At 34.7% G+C, this 12249-nt stretch overlaps 1 protein-coding gene across 1 annotated transcript in view; it reads left to right on the top strand.

Annotated features, from left to right (window-relative positions):
- Positions 1-12249, top strand: part of LOC129224369 (GATOR complex protein Iml1-like) — a 56483-nt gene that overhangs the window by 33496 nt on the left and 10738 nt on the right. Inside the window, exons 22-24 of the mRNA XM_054858811.1 lie at positions 840-969; positions 2118-2232; positions 11330-11494. Of these exons, the coding sequence (XP_054714786.1) occupies positions 840-969; positions 2118-2232; positions 11330-11494 (410 nt within the window). The remainder of the gene's footprint in view (positions 1-839; positions 970-2117; positions 2233-11329; positions 11495-12249) is intronic.

Below are 12249 nucleotides of genomic sequence, written 5' to 3'. Positions count from 1 at the left end.
AGAAAGGACTTAATGCTGCATGTGGTGACTTCATGAAGGACTGATATTTAACATAAATAATGTATTGTTAATTCTTTAGGGTTTTTTTTTTTTTTTCGTATCTAGATAATTGGTATTAAAAATATTCTTGCAGGAACATTATGACATAATTTCTGCAGAGAGAAGAATATATTTTTATTTTTAAGAGGTTTATAATTACATCTAAACTTATTACATCTTTGATTTATAATTACATCTAAAACTGCAAGTGATATCATGCAAAGGATATTGACCTTTTTTTTTATCAGATTATATTTGCAGTTTTCTTTAGTCATTCATGAATTCCTGTTAACAAAGAAATCATGTGTCAAAAGTTGATAAGTGTTTAATGCCATCATTTTTTAGAACTTAATCTCTAAAGAATACATTTTCTGTAAACTTTGTTTCATCTAAATTTCTTTGCGAAAAATTTTATGCCTAAAATGATACCTTTTAAATGTATCAGTTTTCTTAGAATAACTTGCATACAATACATTAAGATTTTAACTTTTTCAAACTCAAAAGCTAAAAAGTAGTTTTGCTTTAAAATGAGAAGATTTTAATCCTGTTTCTCTGTCTCTCTCTCTTTACTGTAAATAATTTCTACAAAATATGTAAATTTTTATTTGTTTTTATGTTTCAAAATATTGTATTTATTTATTTGTTGAATAAATCTTTTAAGATTGCTTGTATGTCTCTTAAAAGAGTGAACGTGGAGAACTGTTTTTAATGAATTGCAAAGTGTTTGTGTTGATAATGCATGTTGCAGATCATTTTATGCATATAATATGGTCTATTTGTTATTTCTTATTGAATTACAGGGATGGACTCAATTTCATCTCAAAAGTAGGCTGGCCTGCTTTAACCTTCATAAGCTCTGAAGCAGTTTCTTGGATCACTACTCATGTCGAAGGCATTTTTATAGAACAAAGAGCTATAAAATTGTTACAAGTAACCAATTTTTCTTTGTGCTTTTTTTTTAATGTTAGTGATCTATTTTCATCTATATCATTTAATTTGCTGTAAATGTTTCACTGTTTGATATTTGTATTATAATAACAGTTTATATTATGAAATTTGAAACGAATTTTAGTACATATTAGTCATAAAGCATTTTAACTAATTTTGAATTATATGCTACAGTTTAAACAAATCATTTAATCTTAAGAACAATTGCTGGTTTTGTAATTGACTAGTTTTAATAGCAATTTGCATCATTGTACTTCAATTTAATATTGTATATTATTTATTAATAAAGATGGCATTATGTATTCTCTATGTGATTTGAAATCTGTGGGAGAGTGAAAAGTAATGTCGTTTTTTTTTTCAAACAAATTTTTAAAAGTTTTTACTTTTAATCAACAGTGTAATAACTCTTGTTATCAACAACCTTTTGCTATGTCATGCAAGTTTTAATCCTAGATCGATAGAAATTAATCAGTTTTTGATCAAAATGTCTGGAAATAGCATTTTGTATATCGGACAAACTTTCAAATTTTTTGTCACATATGAATCGCAATAAAGAGAAATTGGATGGTACAGTGTCAAATAAGTATGGTGGGTGAAGTAGCACATTATAGCTCATTAATATTTTAAGGCTTCGCCTTGAGCAGCCTGGTCTTGCATTATCAAGTTTCAGGGGGGAAAAAAATTCTTCTGATAATTGGAGAATTTTCTCCCCACAAATTGCACCATCCTTTCTTCCAACCACTAAATCACAACTTTCTATGAGACAAAAACTTGAAAATTTGGCTTGTAGCCAAGATACCGTTGCTAGATATTTTGCTCAAAATATCAGACGATTTTGATTTATACAGGATTGAAAATTTGCATACTATTTGGCAAAAGGCTGTTGGAAAGGAGGATAGTTAAATTGTTAATTAAAAATAAAAACTCTTAAAAATTTATTTACTTGGAAAAAAACGACATGACTTCCCATTCCCCTCTATACATTTGTCTTTTATTTGATCTCATCAAGAATTTTATTATTATTACTTTATTTTTTAATAAGACAATGTTTCTGCAACAGATTTTTTAAAATAGTTGTTATTCAATATGATATTTAATTTATGTATCTATTTTTTCTTAACTTTTTCCAGAGTTTTATCGATAAAAATCTCATTTGCCACGTTTCAAGATCCAAGGAACATTCTTTTATATATGGCTTCTACTTGTATTACATAGTTTCTGCAAAAGATAAAGAAAACTACAAAGGTAAACCGGTTATTTATTTCATAAATTGTTGGGAAGAGTCACAAAGAGTGGGACTGCTGCATTTATATGCTGAAATAAAATGTGTGAAATTATTTCTTGCTTTCCCAGTAGATGTAGCAGATTTGATTTTAATCTACTACTAGACAGCTAGAAATAACATTTCAAATTTTATTTCAGCATGTAAATGCTACTGTCGGACATGGGTGCAAGACTTTCCGTCTCAGGACGGATTTCCATCTTGGACAAAATTTCCAAGATGGAGGTCGGAACGGATAGAAATTCGATAACTTCCTTCAGTTTTTACTAAAAAAAGAAAAATTGAGTGTTTGAAAAATATGCTTTATCTATATATATATATAAATGAATGTTTGTCTGTATATCATCCATGAACTCAAAAACTACCCGACAGATTTGGCTGAAACTTTCACCGTTTGTTATTTTTAGTACTGGGAATGTTTATAGACCAGTTCGGAAAAAAAACGATCGATAGTTCCTTTTTTAATCCAATTTAAGTCACAATCCATTGGATAAATACTAATAAAATTATCGGCTGCTGAAATTAATTCGCGTGAAAGATCTCATTGATAAGAAGTTAGCTGTTGCCATTTTTTTTGAGTTTGAACAAATAAATTCTTTCTTTATTGTTTTATGGCTTTTCATGCAACGGGGGATTTAAAACTTTTTCTATTTGGTATTTTTAGCGATTGATTGATCTTGCAAACTGTGTGAGTACGAAATTTGAGTATAATCACGACTTCACTTGATACCTGGACCGATTATTATGAAAATTGCTATATATATATATATATATATATATATATATATTTTTCCACGGAGAAGGTGCATAATATGCTCATTGAAGCCACTCGCCACCAGGTGACACTGCAGAGTAGCAACTTCTGCCCCGTTCAACCGATTGTCATGAAAATCAGTATAATGATGTATTTTTTTGTTGGCGTAGCAACGCGCGTCGGGTACATGTTGGGCTAAATGCCTTTATTTTTGTTTCTTGAAGGATTTCACCAATATTGTTTTTTAAAAAAAATTGTAACTTACCTTTTGCCATTCCGGGAAAAACCTTGCACGGGAAATCTCATCCACCTGCCACCGACACTCAAATGTCCAAGTTTGAATCGGAAGTGTTCGGAAAAATATGTGGCACGCTATGATTGGTTGCCGTCATTCGGCAGACGTCGGTAAACTTCCGACAAAGCACAAGTCAATCACATGAGAAAACCATGTTGAGGTGTTGGGTGCTGATTGTCAAATTAAATAAGAATTGTGCAACCTGCAAGCGGCATTTTTCTTGGGTTGAGTTGTTCTTGCAATATGCAAATAAGGTAACGTCACATTGTTACGAGCACGGTCGGATCTGGCCATAAATACGCAGACCGATCATAGCTCGATCACTTCTACTCTCTCACTTGTCTCCTCATTTTGTGTTGTTTGTGTTTGTAAATGTGTTCGTCCATGTCCTCATAAGTTTTTGATACTGGCCTCTCAGGTGAGGTCTGATCTTTTCTGAATGATTCGCTATTGATGTCTTCAGTTTTGGAAGCGCGTGCTGCCATGACGTCCATAAAAGTGAAAAGTTATAGTCCAATTTAAGTGGTCGTTTGGTCTCCAAAGCAAAGAAAAAGGATCGTGTCCATCTTCGATATTTTCCCCGGATATGGTGAATTTGGCTCCTAAGGTGTGAACTGACCTGCGTGCAATTCTGGGGAGATTGCGATGCCGTCCTTCTACCTGTGGGGAATTCACTGTGGAACATCGACAGGACTTTTTGACACCTGCATGGACTTATTGTAAGATCTTTTTGATTTAACATAATTTAATTTTCTTCGGAGGACCAAACTATTGTAATGTAATCATTTTATAATACATGTTAAATAAATGTTTTTCAGTGTAAAGAATGATTCATGTTTTATTTTCTTCGGGCAGACCACTCCCTCAAATTTTCAGTTGGAAATGAGTTGCCTAATTTTCAGCTTAGCTGTAGGCTATTAGCTCTATAACATCTAATTATATCCAACAAGTGGTAGCAGAGTCGTGTGGTTGACCTGCCCGGAGAAAATTGAATCATTTTTTATTATGGAGAAAGATTATAGAAATGTTAAGAAGTTGGGCTCCCATAATTGGGCTACCTGGTCCAAAGATATAAAAATGGTGCTCATAGAAACGGATTTATGGGAGATTACCCAAACGAAACCAGAAGGGGAATTAACTAGTGCTGACAGAAAAAGATGTGGCCAAGCTTTAGCCATCATCTATTTAAACTTAGAAAAAGACATAAAAAGGTTAATTGATAATTTGGAAGATCCTAGTGAAGCTTGGAAAGCCCTTTAGACAAATTTTGAACCCCCATCTTTGGCCAGAGTAGCCGCACTATGGGAATCCTACTTCTCTTGCAAAATGCAAGAAGGTGAAACGGTGGGATTATTCGCTGCAAGGTTGGGGGGAATTTTTAACCAATTAGTCGAAAATGGATATATTATGGAAGAAAAACTCAGAACTTTTCAATTGATACGGCATTTACCTCCAAATTTCAGCAGTATTGTTCAAGCCATCTACAGATGGGAAAAAGAGAGATTTACCTTCTCTAAAGTAAAAGACGAACTACTGGCTGAGGAAGGCAGGATTAGGTATTTGGCCGAAGAGCCTAATGTAGAAAATTCGGCCATGTTTTCAAAACCCGGAAACTCCGGAATGGCAAATGGTAGGAGTAAATTTATTGCTAAAAATAAAGTTTGTTACATTTGTAAAAAGAAAGGGCATATTGCGTCGAGGTGTTGGAGCCGTAACAAAGTAAAACAGGATAAGAATTTTAAATTCAAAACCAAAGAAGACCCTCAGGCAGGAATGTTTTGTTCAGTAAATGAAAACGAAATTTCTGCAAACACTACCTACCCAAAATGTGAGGATACATGGCTATTGGATAGCGGCAGTACATCTCATTTTTGTCGAGATAAGTCATTGTTTGCCGAGCTAGAGCCTGTACGAAACACACAAATGGAGGTAGCCGTAGGAAACGTGAAGAGCCAAGTAGAGGGCATTGGGAAAGTAATTTTTAAAATTGAATCAGATGGAAAATTAGTTACCATCACCCTCAATAATGTTTTCTATGCTCCAACACTGCGACGCAACCTAATTTCTGGTTCTTGTATAGACAGACAGGGCTATAAGCTCAAATGGTTGCCCGGAAAGATCTGAGTTTTTAATCAAGAAAATGTTAAACTTTTTACAGCAAATTTAATAAATAGACTTTATCATGTTAAACCAAATTTTTATATTGATTGTGAAAATGTTAATTATACAAAAGTTTTTAAGACCAAGGACCCGTCTGAAGGGGCCAATATGGTCAGTGTTGATATGGAAAAATGGCATAGGAGGTTTTGCCATATAAATATGGAAAGTATCACCAAAACGAGTAAACTTGGTGCAGTCCAGGGACTAGAGATTAAGAAGGGGCAAAAACCCAATTGTGACCCTTGTCAATTGGGAAAAATGAGGAAGTGCTCGTTTAAATCTATGCCAGAAAGGCGTACTAACTCTGCACTTCAATTGCTCTACATGGACCTGATGGGATCCCTTCAGACCGAGTCCTTGGGGGGGAAGAAATATATTTTTATAATTATAGATGATTTCTCAAGAAAATCATATGTTTTCTTTTTAAAAGCAAAAAGTGAGGCATTTAATGTTTTTGTCAATTTTCAAAAAAGAACTGAAAGATTCCTGAACTCAAAAATTTTGGCTATCCGTTCCGATAACGGAACAGAATTTGTTAACAAAGATTTTGAGAACTATCTCACCAATTAGGGAATAAAGATAGAGCGGACCAACTCCTACACCCCACAAATGAACGGGGTAGTAGAAAGATACAATTTAACCATAATGAATGGTGTGAGGTCTATGCTCAATGATTCTGGATTGGGGGCTGAGTTTTGGGCTGAAGCCGCTCTTTGTTTTAATTATGTAAGGAATCGGACAGTAATAGGAAATATGGACAAGACCCCTTTTGAACTGTTTTCTGGGCGTAAACCTTCTGTGAGGCACCTACGTATTTTTGGGTGTACTGCCTATGTAGGTCAGCCTAAGTCTAAACTAAAAAAGTTAGATATGAGGGCTACCAAGGGGATCATGGTCGGATACGCCTTACGTACCAAAGGGTACAGAATCTGGGATCCTGCAACCAGAACAGTCACAGAGACTATTAACGTAAAGTTCAATGAAAATGAAAAATGGGGGGAATTAAAAGTCCAAAATAAAAATGAGAGAAAATTTAACTTTATCAGGCCTATGAGTGAAGTTCAACTTGAACAGGAAATCCAGGAGAGCGTTGAGCAGACTCCCTGTGAAAAAATTAAATGGGTTAGAGAAGCCAAAAAGAGAAAGACTGGGGATAGAACTGATATTTATTATACAATTGCCAGTAAAAGTAAAGTAAGATTAAATTCACTAAAACAGGTTTTAAAATATTGTAGTGAAAATAAAATAGAATATAAACCAAAACTTTTTGACTTTTCAACTAAAAATCCAACAGTAGGGGAAATCTGTGACGAGAGTTCGGGGGAAGGTGAAGAAGCAAGTTTAGTGGAAATTTCTATACCGAATTCGTATAGACAATGTATCGCTACACCCGTGGTGGACAACTGGAAACTGGCCATGGAGTCTGAATTAGATGTCATTAAGCAAAGAGAGGTGTGGGACCTTGCACCCCCACCAGAGGGGAAACCAATTTTGGGAAATAGGTGGGTCTACGACCTCAAGGTAAATGACAGGGGTGAAATTGTAAGATACAAGGCCAGATTGGTTGTAAGGGGGGACCGTCAGTCAATTGAGTCATATTCTGAAGTTTTTAGCCCAGTAATTGAGTTTTCACTTGTGAGAGTTTTCTTTTCTATTTTTATATGTCTTTTAAAATGGTGTCACTCACAAATTGATGTAAAAAATGCTTACCTATATGCTGACTTAGAGGAACAAATCTACATGAGACAACCAGAGGGTTTTGTCAGTAAAAGCCACCCTAATTTTGTCTGTAAATTGAAGAAGTCTCTCTATGGACTACACCAGTCCGGAAGAAACTGGTTCTTAGAAATAGACAGTGTTCTTTGTGGTTTTGGTTTTCAAAAAGTAATTGTGTATATCATAGAGATAAAGACACTTTTCTTCTTATTTATGTAGATGATATAATAATTCTAGCAAAAAATGAAAATTTAATTAAAAAGGTAATTAATGAAATTAAAAGTATGTATGATATTAAAGAAATGGGGAAAACCAGAAAGCTACTGGGGATTGAATTTGTGGAAGATAAAAATAATCTTTTTATTCACCAAAGCTCTTACATTTCGAAGGTCTTGGGGTTATTCTCCGATTACTATGTGCCAAATTCAACCCTCACAAACTCAAAGGGTACAGTTTTGTCGAAAGACTGCCCGAAAACTGAGGAAGAAAAAAGGGAAGCAGAAAAGCTCCCATACAGAAATTTGTTGGGTTGTATGGCATACATAGCGGGAAAGACCCGGCCTGACATCTCTTATGCGGTGAATATTTTCTCCCAATTTCAAGCAAATCCCGGAAGGAAGCATTGGGATTTTCTATTAAGATTGCTAGGATATTTAAAGTATACAATATCATACAAACTAAATTTAAGCTCAATCAGTAGTGTAGATCTACGGGGATTTTCCGACTCCGATTACGCCGCTAATCGGGAGGATAGAGTCTCAATGGGTGGATCAATTTTGTGTATTGATCGGGTCCCAATTAATTGGAGGACATTTAAACATAAATGTGTTGCGTTATCCACAATGGAAGCAGAATATATTTCACTTGGTGAAACTGCAAAAGAAATGGTCTGGCTGAAGAGGATAATTGCAGAAATATGTGAATTAAATATTGAAAACCTTCAGCTTAGGGATACAGTCATTTATTGTGGTAACACTGCAACAATTGATTTTTCTAAGTCTCCCATTGAGAATTCCCGTACAAAACACATTGATGTAAGGTACCATTTTTTAAGAAATTTAATTGAGCAAAAGATTTTTTTGATTAAATATGTGAGGACAAATGTAAACATCGAGGACATTTTCACTAAACCCCTATCTAAGAATTGTTTAAATAAACTTTGTAAAATTATATTTAATTGGGATTAACTTAAAAGAGGGGGGCGTATTAAATTTTTGAACTATTTTTCAAATGTATCTTTTGTAAATATAATATGAATGTAGTTGAGTGTTTTTTAATGTATATAATGTGGTTTTTGATGAAATTCCTTCAAGAGGGGAGAACTTGTTGGGCTAAATGCCTTTATTTTTGTTTCTTGAAGGATTTCACCAATATTGTTTAAAAAAAAAAATGTAACTTACCTTTTGCCATTCCGGGAAAAACCTTGCACGGGAAATCCCATCCACCTGCCACCGACACTCAAATGTCCAAGTTTGAATCGGAAGTGTTCGGAAAAATATGTGGCACGCTATGATTGGTTGCCGTCATTCGGCAGACGTCGGTAAACTTCCGACAAAGCACATGTCGATCACATGAGAAAACCATGTTGAGGTGTTGGGTGCTGAATGTCAAATTAAATGAGAATTGTGCAACCTGCAAGCTGCGTTTTTCTTGGGTTGAGTTGTTCTTGCAATATGCAAATAAGGTAACGTCACATTGTTACGAGCACGGTCGGATCTGGCCATAAATACGCAGACCGGCCATAGCTCGATCACTTCTACTCTCTCACTTGTCTCCTCGTTTTGTGTTGTTTGTGTTTGTAAATGTGTTCGTCCATGTCCTCATAAGTTTTTGATACTGGCCTCTCAGGTGAGGTCTGATCTTTTCTGAATGATTCGCTATTGATGTCTTCAGTTTTGGAAGCGCGTGCTGCCATGACGTCCATAAAAGTGAAAAGTTATAGTCCAATTTAAGTAGGTCGTTTGGTCTCCAAAGCAAAGAAAAAGGATTGTGTCCATCTTCGATATTTTTCCCGGATATGGTGAATTTGGCTCCTAAGGTGTGAACTGACCTGCGTGCAATTCTGGGGAGATGGCGATGCCGTCCTTCTACCTGTGGGGAATTCACTGTGGAACATCGACAGGACTTTTTGACACCTGCATGGACTTATTGTAAGATCTTTTTGATTTAACATAATTTAATTTTCTTCGGAGGACCAAACTATTGTAATGTAACCATTTTATAATACATGTTAAATAAATGTTTTTCAGTGTAAAGAATGATTCATGTTTTATTTTCTTCGGGCAGACCACTCCCTCAAATTTTCAGTTGGAAATGAGTTGCCTAATTTTCAGCTTAGCTGTTGGCTATTAGCTCTATAACATCTAATTATATCCAACAGTACAGCTAGTATATATATATATATATATATATATATATATATATATACTGGACCTTTCCATAACCACGAATTTACATCGACAGTCTCTCAATTTTTCCGCTATGGGGTTTTGTTTGCAACATACTTTTGGAGGAGTGGCTTTTAGCAAGGGCGCCCATATGCAAAATTTTACGGGGTGGCTCAGATATTTTCTCCATGGTTTAGCAGGATATTTTCCGCATGTAAACCGATTTCTGTAGATTAGAGTTATTAAAATGTGACATTTTTAATAACTTATTCAATAATTGCTTTAAAAGAAATGTTTTCGCATTTTTGCAAAGAAAAAAGTTCTAAAAGCAAGGAAGCTCTAATTTCTAAGGGGGTGATTCAGCCCCCCCCCTTGCCCCCTTTATGGGCTCACTTGGCGTTTAGACTCACGTTGTTGACTTTTCTTAGGTAACTCTGTTATTTCCAACTCATTGCATTGCAGACCGCGAAGTTGCTCGCTATTCTCGCTAATTTTTCGAATTGATCGCCTTTCGTCTTTATTTTTCACTTGCTATTTTTGATCATCCTTTCTTCTCATTTGCATTTTTTTTTTTTTTTGCAAACTTTATGCACATGAATGAAAATCATGTGCGCTCTAAAATTGTCTTAGAGTTCTATCACCGCTTCTAATCTAAATCACCGCTTGAGTGTAATTGCTGATGAGATGAAATGTTTTCGCCACATAAAAGGGCGTCGACATAACAGGTAAAACAGGAACTATCAGGGATTTTGAAGATTTTAATGTGAATGAGAATTCTGGAAAGAATAGGAGGTAAATTTCAAGCTGGTTAGAAACACCGATGAGCAACTGTTTCTGCATCTTTGACATGTTTCTCGTAAAATATTCTAAGACTTGAAGAATCACTAAATCCCAATGACTTTCAATCTAACACTCACTAGAATAGAAATAGGGGGGAAGAGAAAGGAAACTAGAAAAATAACGGCAGCACGAGTTTGAGAAAGAACGTTGCTCTTGCCAAGAGGGTTAGTCCGCAAATTAACCCACAATACTGAAGTCTTAACACATTTATATTTTGGAGAATCTAAAAGGGGGGGGGGGGGAAAGCTAATGAAGGGCTCCAGAATAAAAAATCAAAAACTTAATTTTAAGCCATTTTTGAAGCTAGGAGTGGTTTGAGATTTCTCTTCTGCAAACTCTAAAAAAAAAGGACATAAACGTTTAGGCTGTCTTTAATAATGTAAAAGTGGGGAGGGTGAGGTTTAAAAAAAAAATTGGAAACTGGAGTCATAAAAACACTAATTAAGGCAATCTTTGTGAATTTATGAGAGATGGTTTCGGTGTTCTAACCTAAAAATGTGTTGTAGCTGATGCATTAATGACTATTTGAGGCTATACTAAAATGACTTGAGAAAGGGTACTTGGGACCCTCTCCCGAAAAATGCTGGTAATTGAATTCTTAAAACTTCAACTACCAGCATTAAAACTTTTAGGCTGTCTTTGGCAATGTCAAGAGGGGAAGGGGGCTGTCTAGGCGAAATTCCAAGATGGAGTGCATTTATAATTAAGTAGTAGCTGTAGTTGGCTACAAAAAAACAATAATTTTTTAGACCATTGGTTCAATACACTCATTCCTGTTATATGTCTGTGTATCCATATGTGTGTATAATTGCTATTGTATACACACATGCATACACAGACATATAACAGGATATTTTGTATAAGATTTTATATTAATTTTGCTAAACATATTTCCTTATTCTTTGCAGCATGGAATAATGATGAGTTAGATGAAGAGGATGCAATTTATTTATTTGAACGGGAATGGTTAGAGGTTGAACTGAGCTCTTCACTTTCAATGTCAACTGCATCAGAGAATTATAGTTTCCCTTCTGATGAGGATATGTGGACTACGCCTTATTATCCAACTTCTAGTGCGTAAAAATTCTATTATTTTTCTAATTTATCTCCAATTCTCTCTCCTTTATTCATGTCTGTAGTAAAATATATTTTTTGAATTAGGAAAATCATCAGGCAAGTTTGCTAAGTACCCTTTTTCAGTTGTGAAGCATTCTCAGTATCCTCTCTCTACTCTTGTGGTAAATAGGCTCTCAGGAGTGCTTCCTCTATCACTGCCCTCTGACTTTATCTTTTCATATGGGCTGGAATGCTTGTCTTTCAAGTTCCAAAAATAACCTTTCCACCTTGTCACTTTCCCATTGCAAAAATTATGTATCACTCTTTCTTCATATGCTTCAAATTGGTTATATTTTCATGGTTGTATGATTTCATCCAGTGACTTATCTTCCCTCCTTTCTTCGTAGTAACCCCTTTAGTGTTACTATGAATCACTACTTGTCTTGATTCATAGTTACTTTATATAATGTGTTTCATGGATATCAATACATATTTCCCATAAAATCACAAGTTCTTTAAGATTTACTCTTCACAAACATTTTTGCTATTTTAACAGCTCTATGGAGTTCTAATGTAACTTGTATATGTACTGTTTTTTTTTTTTTTTTTTTTTTTTTGAGGGGGGAGGGGGGTTGATTGGTTTTGTTCTAATAGCTTGCATTCTTTGTTGTCTAAACATTTAAAATATATTTTGTCAAAAGGAAAATTATAAATGAAAACAAAGTATTTCCATTGTTACTTTTTCTATTTATGCCCCTTTTGTAAAAAAAAT

Source organism: Uloborus diversus, chromosome 6, assembly GCF_026930045.1.
Source record: "Uloborus diversus isolate 005 chromosome 6, Udiv.v.3.1, whole genome shotgun sequence".
In the NCBI taxonomy this organism is placed as follows: Eukaryota; Metazoa; Arthropoda; class Arachnida; order Araneae; family Uloboridae; genus Uloborus; species Uloborus diversus.
Note: the sequence above shows the minus strand (reverse complement) of the source record. Positions and strands in the feature narration are given on the sequence as shown.